Source organism: Brachyistius frenatus, unplaced genomic scaffold, assembly GCF_029030835.1.
Source record: "Brachyistius frenatus isolate BFR_SWC_R1_liver_20210118 unplaced genomic scaffold, ASM2903083v1 Contig_5, whole genome shotgun sequence".
In the NCBI taxonomy this organism is placed as follows: domain Eukaryota; kingdom Metazoa; phylum Chordata; class Actinopteri; family Embiotocidae; genus Brachyistius; species Brachyistius frenatus.
The window spans coordinates 6322534-6342501 of NW_027210604.1; the positions used below are offsets into that span (position 1 = coordinate 6322534).

Below are 19968 nucleotides of genomic sequence, written 5' to 3' on the forward strand. Positions count from 1 at the left end.
CTATGACTGAGTGCCGGGCTCCAGCCTGGGGGTTCCGCTGTGGCTATACAACATGAGGGCACCTCTGAGGCAGCTGCAGCAGCACAGCTGGTGAAAACAATCTTTACCAAAAGCAATTGAGAAGAAAATAAGAAAACTGTAAGACATGAATATGTAAATGTGCGATAAAAGTGAGCAGTTCTTTTTACAGTCACCGCAGGTACAGTTAATTCAAGCAACGAATATAAACTATAACTCTAAATGATCAAATTTGTCTTCTACAAGTTACATTTATATGCAGCTAATTTGCAACTCAAGTACATTACAATTCTGTCTTTTATCCCCACAATAAAGTCTTAAATGAATGTGTTGTGTCTCAAGATATTCATACAGACTGCTTGTAAAAATGTTGTTGGTATTATGTTATATTTTGTGACGATAATGTGCTTGGAGCAACTGAAGCAGGATGCAACTTTTCTTACGGTCGTGTTTTGGCACCTCATTGAGGTTAAGGAGACACTGTCCTCTTGGTCAAACGAAAAACAGGGAATCAAAGCAACAGACAGGACGTGTTTAAAAGAGTGTTAAAAGAAGCATATTTAGATGACATATAAGGATTAAAGTGAGACCATCCAACTAAAACAGTCACCCAGTCTGTTTTCCTTATGTACTTCATAGTCTTTTTTTTTTTTTGTCTTTTTTCTCCAGTCTATTGCGATCACAATGGTATGTGTGTGTATCTGTGCATGCACATGAATCATATTTTACCAACTTGGCTTTCATTTTCATTTTTAGTGAAGCATTTTGTAACATACTGGTGACGACGAGTCTTCAATAAATGTTGATTTGTTACTATTAATGAGCTATAACAAGTTTGACTATTAACATTTCAATGAAAACATCACATACAGTGATGTTTACAGTTGAGATCCTGCAGCAGTCACACAAGATTATGATGTTCAAATGAACACAGGGATTTACTGGCCTGCAGTACAAATATATTGCATTTTAATTGTAATGGTGCACCTGTGGTAAGTGAACAGACTTGTTAGGTCATTAATCCACAGAATGTGGTGCTCTTTGAGAATCCCATTTGTTGCTGTTGTTTTTATAGTCACAAGTTATCGATGAAACAGAGCCAGAAGGATCCCTGAGGACGTGACACACAAAGCCGTAAACAAAAGTGTTGGAAGGGAAACGTAGTATGTAAACAGAAATACATATTTTAATTCCTACATATACGAGTGTTGCTATACTACTTACCCACACACATTTAAGTACATTGTATTTTAAAATTTTTATAGTATATATTTCTATAAAAAAAAAAAATCAATTTGGAAAATGAGTGGTTTTTCTTTAGCTTGTGATGTTTTTAGTGGTTATTTGCATGAATCACCAATGTCGCCTGGCTACCTAGCTACCGTACAACAGGTTGGCCTATGAACAGCACAAACACTCATCCTCTTACTTGCAGACGCTGCAGACGAAGCAGTGAGGGTGGTACGTCCTCCCCAGGGCAGATACCACCTCTCCAGTGATGTACTGGTCACAGCTGTCACACTGGGTGCCATAGAGCCGCTGGTAGTCCGCTGTACAGATGTACTCGCCAGAGTGGTGGAAGAAACCCGATTGCACCAGGTCACAGCCGCACACTGAACAGACAGACAGAACCAACTTAAATCTCACAGGCAGACTGAGCAAACCGGGAATAATCGCACTGTAAGTAGTTAATTAAACACATTCCACGATGGTGACATGGGATTCAGGAAAAACTGTCATGAGTACTACAAGAACAGGGTATAGAGGTGGTCAGATGTGTGGAAAGCTGCCTGTAATATACAGTAAATATTCACAAGCTGCTGCTGTAATCAAGACCTGAATGTCAGCCTCCTTTAACACAAACACCAGTGTTAATCCATTTATCAATGAGTTTTACCTTCTGATTTAAGCGTGGCTATGGTAATAGTAAACACAGTCAGTATTTTGTGTGTGTGTGTGTGTGTGTGTGTGTGTGTGTGTGTGTGTGTGTGTGTGTGTGTGTGTGTGTGTGTGTGTGTGTGTGTGTGTGTGTGTGTGTGTGTGTGTGTGTGTGTGTGTGTGTGTTGTCGGTGGGTGTTTTTGTGGGGGTGGATTTATAGAGTACAATCTGATGTCCTTTCTGACCTCTACAGGGTTAATACTCCAATCTGTTTTTTGGGGATTGGACCAGTTACCGCCTAATCTTAATTTATACAGTATGTTATGGTTCTCTATCTATATTCCCATCCGTCGAATAATACCAACAGGGAGGTGTCTGATCGAATCCAAATTCCTTCTGCAGCATGACAACAACAATAACAACAACAACAACAACAACAACAACAACAACAACAGCAACCCCCCCTTCCCACCCACCCACCCACCCAGTAACATACAGGCAGGGTCATACAGAATTATCTTCAGTGAAAAGAGGAACAGATGGTGTGGCCCCCACAGAGCCCTGAGCTCAACATCGGAGTCAATCTGGGATCACACTCAGGAACAGAAGACACTGAGAAAGTCTAAATCCACAGAAGAGTTTTACCTTCCTGACAAGTACCTTGTTTTAAGGGAAGGGAGTAATCACATAAATATTGATTTGTGAGTCCTGACGTTAATTGATAAATAACACACACACATATATATATATATATATATATACATATATATATTTTAAAGCATTCACTCTTTACTTTCAGTGCCTTCAATGGTTACACAGTTCTATATGCGAGTATATATTCTACGCAGTTATCTGCATGTGTCTGACTGTAGAGTTCAGCTTTTTCCTGTGCACACATTAAATACATTTATATGTATGTATGGAGGCGGTGTTGTGTGACGGATGCATGTCCAGGAAAAGAGACACGTGAGTGCACACAGATCCACACCTAAACTGTATGCACTGACAGCATGATGTATGGCTTTTATTTAGCAAATGCAAAGTCCTTCAGCCAAATGATTACCTCTGGCCCAGCTGTGCTGAAGGTGAGGAGGCCTCCGCTCAGCTGGTTGGTTAGGCCGTTTCAAAGCAGCTGAACTATAATTTGCTTCAGTTAGCAGGGAACTCAGTCTTCCACCTCCCATCAGCTTTGTTTTACTGTATTTATAACAGCATGTGCCATTTAGTGGGCTATACCAAGCAAAATCCTTGTATAGAGCCACCAGTGTTAAGATTTGTATCATGCGTGTCCCACAAAATGAATTGAATCACTGTCGTGCGTTCAGCTCTACACAAGTCAGCACGTGTCTGCCACTGCGACATAATCTGCAAGTGCATTGGAGGTACACACTGCAGTTTACAGAATGGCACCGTGATACAACCTGGACGTACTGCAGGTTACACGTCTGAAAGGCAGCCAACGGATCAAGAAATCTGACAGGGAATTGAATGTCTGGTCTCTAATTAAGCTAATGGCTCTAAACCCAACGGAGTGAATGGATCTGGACTGATCCCAGCCTGTGTGTTAAGTGGCTTAGACGGATAGAGAGGGAGAGCAAGAGAGAGATATTGTAGAGTAAAGCTGAAGAAGATAGAAAGAGAGTAAAGGAACATTTCAGTAAACTGTACTCCTTTTCAAAATGTTCTTGAATTAGTTGATTTTCATTTAAACAAAAAGGCTTTAGAAGACTTCAATGAAACCCAGGAAACATGTAACATATCATGGTAACTTTCAATTCCCTATAAAACCTATCCCCTTGTATATATTTATATGGCATTGCTGTTCATTGTACTTTTTATCACTACAATGTCCTGAATGCTGACTATGAAAAAAGTGCACAATAACTGCCAACACTACCAGCAGATTGTTGCATGGAATCAAATCAAGGTAACGTCATCTGAAAAGCTCTTTTCAACCACAAGACAAGAGGTATCAGTTTCAAAGACGTGTTAGGTTATACCCAAGCTGGTGATTTTCCAGCACAAGCATGATGCTTTTTTTTATTTATTTATAGTAAACAAGTTCTACTTTATTATGAGACGTCTTCTCAAACAGGAGAACGCTATACTGTGTTTTTTTCTTTGTCTCCTGTACAAAAAAAAAAGCTGCTGTCGTACAACTTTAAAATGCCAGCGTGACCTTTATCAGTCTGCCTGAGACTAAAACTGTTCATAGAGGAAGAGTTACAGCTACTGCAATACACATTCATACTCTTGTGTATAAATTGTATTCTCATATTGTACTATACTATACAACACACGTGTATGAGATAACCCACGTGACCAGATGTGTTCCCACCCTCAAATACGACCCACAGGTGTGTCCTAAATTAACGCCCTTGGTTAGATTTAGGTGCAAAAAAAAACCTTGATTTGATAAAGAGTGTGGTTTGGGTTCAAATGCACCTGAACTCAAGTTCACTGTTGTATCAAACCAACCATCCACCACACCTCGCCCGAAGAAGGAAAAACTCATGACAAAGACGTCATCGGAATTGCGTAACTTCCTACCAGATTGTCATTATTTATACAACCACTAGAGGTTGCTTAACTTTCAAATCTAACTGTGCATCATAATAAGCTGCTTGTAGAAAACAAGTCAACCATTATTTTTTTCAATCCAATGGGTTTCAAAAAACAATGTATGTTGATGTGAGTAAGGATTCACCAGAATTGATAGTAGCAAACCCAAATACACTCACAGACACACTCTTCCTGTCGCGTTCTCCAACCGACTCAAACAAAGAGACGCTCTTGAGGATGGTAGCCGGGTCTGTATCATCATTTCTCACCCTGCTGATAACATTCACACATTCATCACTGTCTAAATGGAAAGCTATTAAGATGTGGAGGAAAACAGGAAAGAGGGGGAGCTGTTGGGACTTTGCCTCTCTGGAGGGCTCTCTGGTATATTGGACTTTAAATTACGGGCCATTTCCAAAAAACCTGTCCTCATCGCCAAAGATCCATGCCCGAGTATCTACTGGCTGGGTTTATATCACTTTAATTGTTTAGTAAGCAAGATCATTGAAACATTTAAAAAAAAAGAAGTTTATTCTAGTTTGTTACTCCCTGGTGATAGTTTATATTTCTGCTACATGCTAAGATTACGCTAAACTAAGATGGTAAATATTCTAATCCTGCATCAGTATGTTAGCATTGCCATTATAAGCATGTAAGCATAAAGACATTGCTGAAGTACAACTTCACATAGCTGCAGGGCTGTTCACTCTGCTTTAGTATCCGTGTATCTTTTTAGATCGACAATAATCGCTTTCAGGTCTCAGAACTGAAACATTGCTCAGAATAAAGACAAATATTTATCAAAGCTCACCAACCACTTAGTATAAGCTTTACTTTGGGACAGGAGTAAACAGAAAGTGATTTATTTCAAAATGTTGTTTGATCATTCACCGAAAATACCACAAAAAGGCCTGTCAGTATCGTCTCGTACACGAGTGTGCCTGAGCATAAATAATTCCATTAAACTGAAGAATTTGACACATTTACAATGTAATTATAATAAAAGAAGAAAATGCCACAGCAGATAACCCCCAGCATATAAATGAGCATGTGCCTTCCTGCTACCATCCATTACTCTCTCTCTGTCACCTGACATTTTACTCTTTCATGGACAGTCGGGACAAATCTTCCCACTGCCACTTGAACTTGCTGACTGAAGCTTTATGTTCAAATAGGTCGAAGACTTGTCAGACGCTATCAAGCAAGACCTTAAGAACCCACGTGACCTCGCCGTGACCTTCCCTGACCCCACCTGTTCTCCCAAACGGAAGGTTTTCTACATTTAGTCTCTGCTCTCCGTGCTGAATCAGCACTAACTAGTTCCTCCAGGAGCTAAATAAAACCCAGCAGTTCAGAGAGGGCAGATTCCTACACACACTAATACAGTCCTATTGTGCACAGTGGTAATCGATCATCTGCTCTATATTTCTTATTATCAAAATTGGGTTTCATTTCCTTCACTACCCATTTATATGTAGCTCACATCCGTTTGTTACTGGTCATTTTCATCCAACGCAAAATTTGTATTTTATATTTAAGTGAATTAACCCTCCACTGGTTATTATTTCTGCAGGATGGTTGGTCCAGCAGCAGAAACAGTAGCAGACCAACTACATCCATCTGGAGGGTCATTCACCCCTAACTCTGTCTCACTGCCTGTGTCTGTGACTACAGAAAACTCACGGCTAGTCTGTGCAAAAACATGTGGCTCTCTAGTAACGTACTTACATACTCATAATGCTAAGAGGCTACTGTCATTACCATTCATACCTTAAAAAACTTTGTGTGTGTGTGTGTGTGTGTGTGTGTGTTTGGTTTCAAGAATTGTGGAATTTTAATGTTATTGGTATCAACGACAAAACTCCTGGTATTATGATATCGCTACAACTATAGACTGAGAAGAAGGGAAAAGCAAGAGGAGTCTTATAGGGAAGGCAAGCAGGAAATCATTTTCAGGGTGCAAATAAATAAAATAAACTGAAATTAATAAGTAAAATCATGCTTCCTTTTAAGCCAAACTTTATTCCCCTCTTTACTCTCTGCTCCATCACTTTTCTTCTTCACCAGCCACCTGCTTTCCCTCCCCTCTGCTCATCAGGGTGCAGGTTCAGCTGCAGGTCATCAGAGGCACTGATGTCTTTAAATACTTCTACATCTGTTAACAGTGATTTGTGGCCTATTAGACTGAGGTGCTTCAGATATGGACCCAGATACGCAAAAACTCACAGTATTGGCAGAAGGATAACGGATAAGGATTTCTTTGTTTACTGCCAGAAGCAAAGGGTCGAGGCAGTGAATCAAAGAAGCGAAGGAAAATAGATTTAAGAAGAATGGATATAATGAAGATGGATGCAAGAGAAGAGAGTCCCCCTGGAGGCCTGATGATACACATGTTGACTGTCTCATCTTTGTGATTTAGCTTCCGGTTACACATAAAAACACACAGTACAAGCATGCACTGAAACACACCAGAACACCAGCACCCTGACACACAGTCTGCAAATGCTCATGCCAGGACACACACACACAAAAGAGTGCTGCAAAGCAGGGCTGATACAGCGGTTCATGCTTCACAGTTTGTCCTTGAAGTCTCTTCTGAAGAAAGAGCCTGGCCATCCGTGACTGTCTGTATAGCTGCGCATACACTCGTACTGATAACATACACAGAATCATGTTCCTGGTATGCCTCACTTCTGAAACACAAACTTTGCTTCATCCCAAAGTGGGTCAACCTTTCCTTTGAGTCTGTTTAAAATGTTTTTGAAAAGGTGGAGCACCTGCAGCTGTACAATCCATCCAAATAAATTAGTGGCTGAGTATTCTTCATCTTCTGTGAGGAGGAAGCTTCTAAAAACTGAAAATGATCCCTCAAAAAAAAGTGTTCAAAAACTGCATTGTAAAATGTTTGCATTCACAGTGAGACTCAGGAATGACTGAATAAATTCTCCACACAAAAGATGCTGTAAGGTCATATATAAAGTACATGGCTACATTTTCTAGAATAAAACCAGGAAAGGAGGGGGAGGAGAGGATTATTCTAACAACAAGGAGATGGGGAGAAAAGCGAAGAAAGCCAAGATGGGAGTCAAGGGAGAGATTAGAGGAAGCGGAATAGAGAAAGAGCATCATATGTAAGGAGAAAGGGAAGCAGACAGCAAAGTGAAGGGTTGAGGATGTGAAGGATGAGACGGGGCGGGGGCCCAGGGGAGGTATCAATGAGGCTATCGATCTGTCCATGCAGCACACATCTGCCGTCCTGTCACTCTCTTCCCTCATCTACTTGCGTCATCAACATGGGATGGATTTCCTTTCTGAAGCTCCTCTGCATTTGCATGTGTGTGATCAGGATGGACGGACGGATCAAAGACAAGGTGATGGGAGAAAGGATAGAAGAAGAAGTCTAATCAGTCTACGCTCTAACTCAGGGAGCGATCGGTATGAACAGCTCGCTGGCAATTATGTCTGGCACAACATGGATTCCTGAAACCTTTGTAGACATGGTTATTGAAGTATTAACATCTGTCAGTCAAACTGAGGCGTTACGTCTACATATTTGCATATGCAGCAGGACGTGGAGACAATCTTCCAAAAACTGCCATCATTTGCTTTAAAATAAGAGAAAATGAATAAAAAATGTTCCACATTGTCTGAGAGCATAAAAGATACTATCTGTGGATTTTATGAAAAATAAGTCTTGTTTCTTGACATGAGAATACATTAGTGGGATAGGCATTTCAAGGTGGGAACTACTTTGACTCATTTTCAAAATCACCGCATAGCCCCGCTGCTACACATACACACACAGAAAAAGAAAGAGATACTCACACATGCCATAAACTCAACAAATACTATCATAGTTTGAAAACCATCGCCTTCGACAAAGCACATCTTTGGCAATCATCTTGTGAATGAGGGCTGTTTGCTCTGCAAGTCCAACATCAAACTTACTTCTTGTAACAAAGTTAGCCATTCATTTTTGATCTGAGAAGGGACAGTCTGGTATGTGCTTTTCTCTTAAATCGCTAAGTATAGTTTTCGTGCTGATTACATGCTACCTTTAACCTAACAGAGTTACATCTTCATCTTCAAATCTTCATTTCTTTTTTTTAAGAAGTTCCACACGCAACTTTTTAACAACTGTAGTAGTCTTTGTGTGTTTTTTTCAGGTTGTGTGGTAGCATCTAATCTTACATCACTACAAAAGTTTTGCAAAACTCAGGTGCCTGGTAGCAACATGCTCTGGTCCTCCTTTTGTTGTTTAGTGGCAGATGGCGAACAGCTTTCAGGCATATTACCGCCACCCTCTGGCGGTAGTAACACATTGCTATCGGGTGCTGGTAAAAACAAGTGAAATAAGAAAAAACAATTGTCACATTAACTTAGTCTTGAGATTTTTCACTCATAGATGTCTCAACCTTAACAATAACCATCACTGAATAGTTCCAGGTCCTCAATACAATTTAATCATGTTCCATTAAAATCACATAAAAAGAGGTTTGTGTCTCAAGAAGACAGTCCAAAGCTAAAAAAAAAAAAAAAACCCACCAGGATCTAAATTTGAGGCCACCTTAATTAGTCATTACACTTCCCAAAAAAACAAATCTTGAGTCAAACACACAGCTACCTCATCTGTCTCCCTCTCCTCACCTTGTTCCCCAAAAAAACGCTAACAGGCAATTACGCTGTTTACCAAACAAAGATGTACAGTAACTTCCTGACATTCACAGCTATAAACAAAAAATATGAGACAAGAGAGTGACAGAGGGGAGGTGGAGAGGAGAGGAGAGGAGAGGAGAGGAGAGGAGAGGAGAGGAGAGGAGAGGAGAGGAGAGGAGAGGAGAGGAGAGGAGAGGAGAGGAGAGGAGAGGAGAGGAGAGGAGAGGAGAGGAGAGGAGAGGAGAGGAGAGGAGAGGAGAGGAGAGGAGAAGATAATTGGCAGAGGAAGAATAAAAAATAAAAAAAACCAGATACGTCTGTGTACTAAAAGCTGACGATTTGATTCGTGTCCACTTCATCAGCTGATGTCTACTCCGCCCACAGTCCATTAGCTAAAAGTCATTAAGCTTACTCTGCAAGATCAATTGTCCATAGTAATAAACGCTTTAATATCAAAGAGAGACCGCTTCCGTCAATAAATCTGGCTTCCTGTCAGAATTGCTTCAATTGAACAATCAGTCAATTAGACAATCAATTATTCAATCAAACAAACAACCAAAGGAGTTATTTCAGGTCAGGTTATTTTTAAGATCTGCAGTGCTGCATGAGATTAAATATGGCATTCCGTGAAAAAGTAGAAAATCCTCCTCTTTTGTGCTTTGTGACTGCGCGCATTTACACTACTGACAGATCAAACAGAGAAAACGGTGTTGTTTTGCAGCATGCTGTGGGACTGCGTGCGTCCCGGGCCCATGAAAGGAGGTTAGCTGGTTGGAATCTGACTACGGGCTGAAAACCTGCTGACTGCACTGTTAAGCTAGCTGCTGACTCCAGACCTCTGCTTGTGCATTCTGTCCCACCTGCTCACTGGTGATGCTCAACCATGCAATTCAATATTCACCTAAACACGCATGCACAAAACAACTACATGTGCAAACGTACGCTGCCGTGCATGAATATCAAAAACAAAAACAAGTGACTGAGTCAGTCAGCAAAAGATCTCTTACTTTTTCACCTTCTCAACACCACATTAAATGAATCTAATTAAAGCTGGCCACTGCTTTTTTGTTGTTGTTGTTTTACTGCTGCACTCACCACTTACATGATGTATGATTTATTATAGAGCAGTACAAGACTTGCTCACTTCAGTCTGCGCATGCTTTCGTTCATGTGTTCGTCCAGACCTCCTGATCACTGCTCAACCTCGGATGCCAGGAGGCTGAAGACTTTGTTATATTTTGTGAAAGTGACAATTTATGGTCTTATTAGAAATCGTTACTGTTCTGGAACCGTTTCTTGGCAGAGCAAATGACTTCCTGGAGTATTGTCAGCGCCTTCAGGTTGCCGGGCAACCAGAAGAGACTTCAGGAAGTATAAATACAAATAGTACCATCGCACAGCTCATTGTAACACCACAATTTGTTGTTTATACATTTCTGGTAACTAAATAAGCAACATATAGTGTATTTATTGTTAAAAAGGTACAGGGTGCTGGCTAGGGCTGGAAAGTTAGGAATCACACTTTTGTGTGCATCAATGACGGGGCTTTGATTAATTTTGAAACGCATAACTTTTGCCTCATTTACACAGGAGTAAATCTCATTTATGTCAGTCAGCCAAAACAGCATTTATCACACATAGATTCTACTTCGGCGACTTGCCCAGGAAGATGTGAGGCATTCAGGAAACACGGCAAATCACGGCATCTATTGCTAGACTGCATGTGAGGTGTTCAGGGGATATCTGTTAAATGTAGCTACAAAAACATAACCTGGCTTACACTCTCCCCCTTCAAACTGCATGAAAACTATGGATTTGTATTGTAATGTGTAAGAATTGTTCAAAATTGCGGACAGAGACATGCTACCTGTTTCCCCTGGCTTTACAGTCCTTTACAAATCTAAGGTAATCAGCTGCTCACGCTTAGTGTACCGAGATGAGAACATTATCATTGGTTTAGTGAATAAGCATAGTCAAAATGTTTACCTTTAGCATGAAGTGTGTCTGTCTGTCTAAGTGTGAGTCTCAGTGACCTACGTATAAATATTTATGGTTTCAAATATGAAAGCAACAAATAGAAAATGTGGAGCTGTTTATGTAGATTTCCATGGTTGTGCCGCAGTGGCTGCTGGGAAATTAAGACATAACTGCAATTCCTCTAATGTTTAAAAGATTTAAGACCTTCGTTTGTCTTTGATGACAGAAATATTTTCCAATCACTGATGCTTCGGTGTCCCTGTATTTCTTTTCCTTTTTTTTTTTGTATATAGTATACTTTGTAATTGTCTGAAATCCTCTTCGATCCTGGTATAGTCATAGTTTTAGCTTTGATTTCAGTGAGGACAGAAGCTATCAGTGATTCAATTTTGCTGGCTCCTTCTTGTCTGAGTACTGGTAATTATTTAATATTGAATTATGCAAATTGATGTGGGTAGATTCCACACATGGAAACCTGTGCATTAGTCCAATAAAATAAACCGGTTTGAACCATCGTGTGTGTGTGTGTGTGTGTGTGTGTGTGTGTGTGTGTGTGTGTGTGTGTGTGTGTGTGTGTGTGTGTGTGTGTGTGTGTGTGTGTGTGTGTGTGTGTGTGTGTGTGTGTGTGTGTGAGAGTGGAGAACAGAAGCAGATGTGAGTGTGTGTTTGTGCTTTTGTGCGCATTTTAGGAGGTGTTAATGTGTACTGAATGGATGGAAGCTTGTTTGTGTTTGTTTACCTTGGCAGGTGAAGCACTGAACGTGGAAGTGTGTGTTCTTGACGCGCACCACCTCCCCACGACAAACCTCCCCACAACGCTCACACACGATGGGCAAATTTCCAGGGCTGGCGAGAGGAGAGCTGCTGTTGTTGTTTCCTCCATAAAGATCTGACTGGTACTGAACTGCTGGAGAAGAGAAGAGAAGAGAAGAGAAGAGAAGAGAAGAGAAGAGAAGAGAAGAGAAGAGAAGAGAAGAGAAGAGAAGAGAAGAGAAGAGAAGAGAAGAGAAGAGAAGAGAAGAGAAGAGAAGAGAAGAGAAGAGAAGAGAAGAGAAGAGAAGAGAGGAGAAGAGAGGAGAGGAGAGGAGAGGAGAGGAGAGGAGAGGAGAGGAGAGGAGAGGAGAGGAGAGGAGAGGAGAGGAGAGGAGAGGAGATGATCAAAAACATGTCACTTCATTTGTGAGGACGCTCTTTTTGTCTTCCTTTCAACTGAATTCAAACATCTGATCAAAGTGCAATAAAAGAAATGTGGAGCAACTGCCATAAGCAGATAAGACGCCTGATAGATTCTTTCTTTTTTTCTAGCCGGCAAATGTTTTGTTACATGAACATGTGGCAGATAAACACAGGCGCTAATGTGTAATGAATTGGAAAGCAGTTTCTCAGGTTTGTCTTATAAATTAGGCAGAAACCAGTCCAACACAGAAAACATGCCGCCAAACACAGAAGATGAAGAAGGCTCAACTTCGTAACTCGTAGAAGCTCCTGGAAAGTCTGAGACCAGCCCGACTTACAACCATTCAATAAAAGGTAGTGGCTCGAGAGTGAGACAGACAGGAGGACAGGCAATGTACTTACAAATTACTGGCATCTTATATTTGTCAGGATATAAATTATCACTTATGTACTGCATTAGAAATGTAACTGGTTTCACTAAGTTTTCTTCATGGTACAAATTTGATTTTATAACTATTGTATTACATATTTACAGATATACTTTTAATGTACTCTTTATTTAGTTTGTATATCTTCAAGATTTAACTTTCTTTATTTTTAACATATTCAATATTGTTATCCATTTATGGTAATCAAGTAGGACAGCAAACCATAACTAAATTGTAAATTGCAACTCAATCTTTATGCATATGTCAATAAAGCTCCTAATGGTGTCAGATCCTGAAATATACGTGCAGAACACGAGGTACACGCTCACACACACACACGCACACACACGCACGCACACACACACACACACACACACACACACGCACACACACACGCACGCACACACACACACACACACACACACACACACACACACACACACACACACACACACACATGCACACACACACACACACACACACACACGCACACACACACAGAGTAGCTACTAGAGACTGACAAGGGCAGTCGGGGCCTTTTTTGGGATTACGCCTCTTTCATCCTCGCTTATAAACTGGTCAAATCCCTCTCAGTGAAACAAGCCCATTCTTTACGCTTCCCGAAACACACACGTGCACACAATGCTCAGTGTGTGTCGTGGCAGGACGACACCACAAAAGAGCAGCAGAATGAATAGATTTCACCGACAGACTGTGATTTATTTGATTTTGATTTCGGTCAATTGCGCTCAACACACTGAACAACAGTCTGTGTACCAAGTCTACTGTATTCTGCTCAATTCAATTACATTACAATTCATGCTGCTGCATCCCGGAGTATTACGCAATCGCAGCAAACACAACATGCTGGCAGGTTAAGCTGATGACAGCAGGAGAGACACACACACAGAAAGAGAGTTGTGGATCTATAAATGTTTTCAAGAGAAAAAACAGGTAAATCTGGGACAACAATGTTTTCTAACAAATTGTATCATCAGTACGTGTGTGTGTGTGTGTGTGTGTGTGTGTGTGTGTGTGTGTGTGTGTGTGTGTGTGTGTGTGTGTGTGTGTGTGTGTGTGTGTGTGTGTGTGTGTGTGTGTGTGTGTGTGTGTGTGTGTGTGTGTGTGTGTGTGTGTCTGTGTGTGTGCATCACAGAAGCTGGCATTGGTTCTGTAGCCAGATGGCAGCACAAGGCCTGGAACAACAGACATAGAAAGATCTGAGCCACCTGTGTGTGGCTGAGAGACTGAATGTGTTATTTCTGTATGTGTGTTTTATATTAATAGTAGGTTTAAATGGTGTTCCAGTTTCTGGAATTGAAGAATGTAAAAACCATACACGTACATGATACTGTACTGTATGTGCTTAAGTGTTATGTGTTGCTTTTGTGTTGTGTGTCGTCTTGATACGGCAGCCAGGTAAAGTCCTGTGCACACACAACTTCAAACAGTTGTGTACAGCAGAGACTCCTGACCTTTGTGACCACTAGAAATAAAACCAGCCACTTGCCATGTTGCAAATTTCACTCTCAAGTTGGCCTCTTTGACCAAAAACGTTTTTCCCTTCTTACATTGTTTAACTTTTAGGGGCTTTTAAATGTAAAATCATCCATTAGCTCATCACTAAGTAAAAAAAAAAAAAAAAAAAAAGTCTTTCTTGTGACCCCATGAAGGGTCGTAGCCCTCAAGCTGGAAACTACTTCTCTGTTATGACTGGGTTGACTCCCCTGGTTTTATTAGAATAGTGATGTTGTAGTCAGGGAAAGTAATCCAGTAATTTACGGTAAAAAGACAAAAAATAAAAGATCATCTAAATAATTGACCCACTAATTCTATAAAATCAGCACAGCTGCTGAGAAGAAGCAGGATTCAATCAGTCAGACTGCCAGGAATATTCTTAATTTTTTTTTACTCTGACTGTGCATCGGTTGTCACACTTTGTGTCTCTTTGATGCTGCTTTGTGTCATTTTCACTTAACTTTGAGGAATGCTGCCAGTCAGGACGTAGCTCTGCTCTGACTTTTTAAATTTTACTCTCACAGTTTTTACTACAGTAAGGTTGACAACACATCTCAGATGACACTCACTTTCTGTTTTCCTACAACTCTCCCTTAAATGGCTTCAAAGTCAGATAATTAATTATTTACTGTTTGACTGCATCACATATTTACTCTGACCTGTGACCTCATGGGTTAACAGCCTGGATAAAAACCAATAAGCTCTCCCACAGTGTGAACCAAACCAGTCAGCCAAAAGTTAATCCTCTTCTTTTCTGTGGGAGATTTTGAGGTGTTACAGTCGCTCAGCCGGGGCCCCTCTGCTCCACTGACAAGGCTGTGCTTGTACCAGTGTGTTCAATGTCTCCCTGAGGTGGGAGGTATAAAACTGGATGGTTGCTGGGAAGAGAAGGCAGCTGCTTGATGTCTTATACTGGAAAGCAAGGGGCATGTCTGTAGAGCCACTTGATTTTTATTTTATTTTGGAAAATAGATTTTGGGATTTGGTGGTGTCACGTTAATAAAGTGGTTCTATGTTTAGACAGTGAGGCATTTTAATATGTGCTCGGCACAGTGTGATGTGCTCTTTTGTCTTCCAGCTATCAAAGAACAGCAGGCTTCTCCTCTTCTCTCCCAAATATCTGAAATACCAACACTTCCAATTGTCCCACTTGACTATTAATTAGCAATAAGAACTGATTTCTATAAAAAAAAAAATCTGACACAGAAAACTAAATATTGGAGAAGTAATAAATGAAATCAAACAGTAGATCAACTGCACCATGTGATTAGAGAAATTCCTAGAAGTGGCACCACAAACTGATACTGATGAAAATACTGATGAATGCTGTCAGTTGTCGATACACAATATCAGCCTCTATTTCTAACCTTCACTGACAAAAAGCTAGTTAACAGCATGATGAAATAAGTGAGCCAGTGATCAATAACCTCAGTGACGGTCTGTTTATGTCTACTTCACGTTAAACCCTCCCAGGACACTGTTATTGATTAGGCAGAATCACACACACACACACACACACACACACACACACACACACACACACACACACACACACACACACACACACACACACACACACACACACACACACAGCTTTACCATTTGTCGGTCCGCTCATGATGTGAAGTGGAATTCCAGCAGCTTGAAGGAGAGTCGCCCACAGAGTCTGTAGCAGTCAGTGCGTTTAAGCATCCAGCAGCAGGACAGGAGCTCCGAATATCTCAAAGCACTCTTTTCAACTCTCTTTTCTGTCTCCTGTCCGACCTCAAACTCTCCCTCCCGCCGTCTCTGTCTGAGAAGGGCTTTCCCTGCTCCTCCCGGCAAGCGGATTACTGTCAACCGGCAGCCTCTCCACCCTGCGTAAAAGGCAGGAATTAGATGGAAACTGACGGTTTAATGCACCTCCTCACGCCTTGCAGCTTCTGCCTCTCCCGCCTGACAATCCCCAGCGGCTCTCTGGATCCCCGCAGGGCCGTCCATACTGTCCTGTTCAGTCAGTGCGCCTCTGCGGACTCCTGCATGCCTGTGCGCTCCGGTGGTGTCACGGCTGAAATGCTGGATGCTGAGTTTCTGAGTTTTTTTTTTTTACCGACTCAGAAGCTGTCAGAGCGTCTTTCGCCGGGCAGGACGGGTTCTTCTTACGGTGCGAGAGCGCCGAACAGCGCCTCAACTCCAAACTACATGCCGGCCACCAGCTAAACCCGAACGTGAATCTTTCTCTGGGATTTTATATGAAGCCTGCTGAGTTTGAAGATTGGTGATTTGTCGGTCTAATTGTTGGTACATTATTGTAATACTCCAGCCAGGGTGCCAATGGCACTCTTACGAGACAGCCACAACCTTTTTAAAACCTAAAGGCTTTAAATATATTTTTTTCATGTTCATGGACTTAAATTAGATTATCATTGTGCTGTACAGTGATTGTTACATGTAAAGTCATAACACCTGTCTCCTGCAGATCACCATGATCCAGTCCGTGGTTTTAACATTTGTTTGGCACATCCAAATAGGTTAATTTGACTTGCTTCTTTGCATTAGTGTCATAAAATATAAAATTGTAGTCACCACATGTCACAAAGTCATTTAGCAGATGTTTCATTATTCAACGCATTATTCCCAGGTAAAAATTTGTTTAGGGTGGGGGGTGATTTTGCAGATACTCAGAGGTATTAAATACCTGGTATATCCTGGAGAGATGCTCAGGTAATAAAATAGATCCAAGATGCCTGAATTGACCAACCAACACATTATTTGTAGCTACAGAGAAACACCAAGAGGTGGCAGTGTATGTTTAGACATGAAGCAGTGTGCTGTCAGTACAGAGTCACTGCTACTATTGTCACAAGTATTACACTGAGTCCCTTTACCAACATGTTAAAAAAAGACAATGATATGAATAATACTGGAATACACCATGCATATGGTCCATCCAGGAAAAGAAAAGGTTGTATTGTGGGTGCTGCAGCATTAATCAAACCTCTAGTCTATGACAAAAATGTGTCATATGTATTTCTTGTCTTGCATGGAACAATCCTCCACCACCAAAACATGTTTGTACAGTGAACTTACAGTCTGCCCTGGCTCACTGCCCAGTGATTTAAAAACAATGTGCAGGATACTTCCTGCAAACACTGGCAAACCAACCAGACACTTCCTAACAGCTCCTCCTGATGATTCTGCGCAACAAATGTTACCCCAAGATAAAATACTTTTTATTTGAACAGAATAAAGTGATGCAACACTTAACAAAATCTATCAAACAGTAGACTATTTAACTCCGGCCTGTCATTGTTTTGCTTGGCTTTTCTGGTAAATATCGGCTGCGGTAGAGGTTTGAATCCTTCAGGAACCCCCTGTAGTATCTCAATGGCCTTTCTTCCTCTGATTGCTCCCTACAGAATCACAGGGTTAAAGCTTTTGAGTCTTGACTGGTGCCTTCAATTGGAAGTTCACAGGGATTAGAACAAACATTATTCCACTTGGAGTATCACTTCCAGTTTGTAGGTCTGTGGGGACGCTCAGGTGTGATTAATAACCTATTGTCAAGTCCGTCTGTCTATTTTGAAGCATTTGGACCTCAGTGGTAAGTTCCTTTGAAAGAACATTGTCTTGCAACTGCATTGTGTCGCATACATTGTGTATTGTGATATTTCTACCTGAGCGTTTGGGATGTTATTTTCACCTGGATTTGAAATGGGGTTACTGAATGAGGGCCTGAAGTTTGTGGTGCAAAAGCATAACAGAAAGAGGTTGGTCATTGTTGAATTTTCAATAATTCCCTAAAATTGCAGGAATCTTTTTCAGGTCATTTATTTTCTACGATTCAAAAAGCCTTTGTGTTGTTGTATTATGGTCTAATTCTACAACAGGAAATACAGAGAATGTCTGTCGTCTGTGAAAGATGAAGTGAGACTCTTCCTGGTTGGACCAGACACAGCAGAGGGGAAGTCCATATTACCAAAGATAGTATGAGGAAACAGTTTACCAAATTGATTTGCATGCATATGAACACTAAGATTGAAGACATACCACAGGCTGTGCCAGCTTCTCTGATAATGTTTGGTTGAAGAAAGAAAAATAAGTCAAACATTTAATAAAAACTATCAATATCAGTAAACTCATTGTACATTAAGACTCTGTACTTCATTTTGTGTTTTGCTCCACCAGGTGGACGACAGTTAACCAGTAGGATTACAGTGTGACACTTAAAAAAGGGCACTGCTGTTTCACTGTAGTCAATCTATTTTGTCTGCACTTATGTAAAATAGTTTATATCAGGGTTCAAATAGAAGCCAAACAAATGAATACAAAAGATTAAACAATCACAGATGGTGTGGTGCCTGAGTAACTGGTAGCCACTTCCTCTTGGACAGGAAGTTACAGATTTGATAGGAAATCTGGTATAACTCCAGCCTATAAATACCATTGCAGTGAGTCAACCAGTAATCCTGATGAATTTATTTAATTAACGATAATAATTTCAGAATATAACTCGATAATTATTAATATTATAAAATATATACACCTTAATTGATTTTTTTTTATCATGTAGCAGAAGGAAAACATGATGTAAACAAAACACAAACTTACCTATTTACGGAGCTGCATTTAGCCACCTGATCAATGCAATATCAATGCTGTATTTTTGCTGTTTTTGGTTTCTACCAGCAGAACAAAATATGCCTCTTCATCTGCTAAATGCTCCACTATGTTTGTCTCTGACTGTATATTATTTGGTGTTTTCTTGCTGAAAATAGCTTCCTGCTGCTGAGACATTAATGAGAGCAGTGAGAATGAACCAAAAACAATACAGTTGCAGGCCAATAATCAAAACAGTGAATTAGGAAATAATGAATTTGGGTTTATTACAACAAGCAACCACTTTCACATTGAACATGGCCATTAAAAAAAAAAATGTCATCATTCAAAATATCAATTAACGCAGCTTAATGGTTAAGCAAATGGAGTACTTTTAACCTAGCAGAAATATCAAAAAGACCAACTTTTTCAGTCATTCATATACAGTTTGAATAAACTTCTCTGGCCTCTGATCACTGATCATTTGAGGGTAATATCAGTATACAAAAACCACATAATCAAACAGTTAAGGTCCATCAAAGTCCTTTCCACAGTGTAAATACGTTGATTGTTACAAATTATGCGGCCTTCATGTGACCCTGGAATATGTATTTTATCATTCCTGTTCATCAGAGATTCTTTGGTCTGAAAATGTTTTTCATCTGGTAAACTGAAATTTTACCACAACACCCCACAGACCTCAACACACAGACAGAGCAAAGATAAAGGATTTTGATGATTTTAAATCCTCATGTAAAAATTGCAGCGAAACTAGGGAAGATTTGGACACATTTTGCAAAAGCTTGATCTCAATCTCAGACAAGACAGAATATCTGGAGGGCCAGTCAAGACGTCATGATATTGTTGTGGAGGGCATTAAGAATTCTGGAAAAGAAAAGGTGTTTGAATCCTAAGAAAAAGTGAGGAAACTATTCAGTGAAAAACTACAACTGGATCACTTGAAAATAGAGCTGGACTGGGCACATAGGTGTTCTGGATAAAGCTAAAAACCTGAAGGGCTCAGGACTTCCCCGAAGCTGTCCGGCCAAAGCAGAAAGAACTGTTCCCAGCGATGAAGGCAGTTCGTGAGAGAGGTGACATTTCATATTTGAGATACGACAAACTTATTGTTCACCCACCTCCCCAAACCCCACCACAACAAAGGAAAACAGATTT

The 19968-nt window shown here is 40.6% G+C and overlaps 1 protein-coding gene across 12 annotated transcripts in view; it reads right to left on the reverse strand.

Annotated features, from left to right (window-relative positions):
• LOC138633095 (actin-binding LIM protein 3-like) overlaps positions 1-16283 on the reverse strand; it is a 45021-nt gene extending 28738 nt beyond the window's left edge. For 5 of the 12 annotated variants that reach the window (XM_069719191.1, XM_069719180.1, XM_069719148.1 and 2 more), the window contains exons 1-3: positions 15814-16283; positions 11832-11999; positions 1448-1631 (exon numbers count right to left, since the gene is read on the reverse strand). In XM_069719191.1, coding sequence (XP_069575292.1) covers positions 1448-1631; positions 11832-11999; positions 15814-15832 — 371 coding nt within the window. In that variant the 5' untranslated portion in view covers positions 15833-16283. The remainder of the gene's footprint in view (positions 1-1447; positions 1632-11831; positions 12000-15813) is intronic. The other 7 variants (XM_069719225.1, XM_069719171.1, XM_069719162.1 and 4 more) reach the window with 2 other exon arrangements.
• Between the last annotated feature and the right edge of the window lie 3685 nt (positions 16284-19968).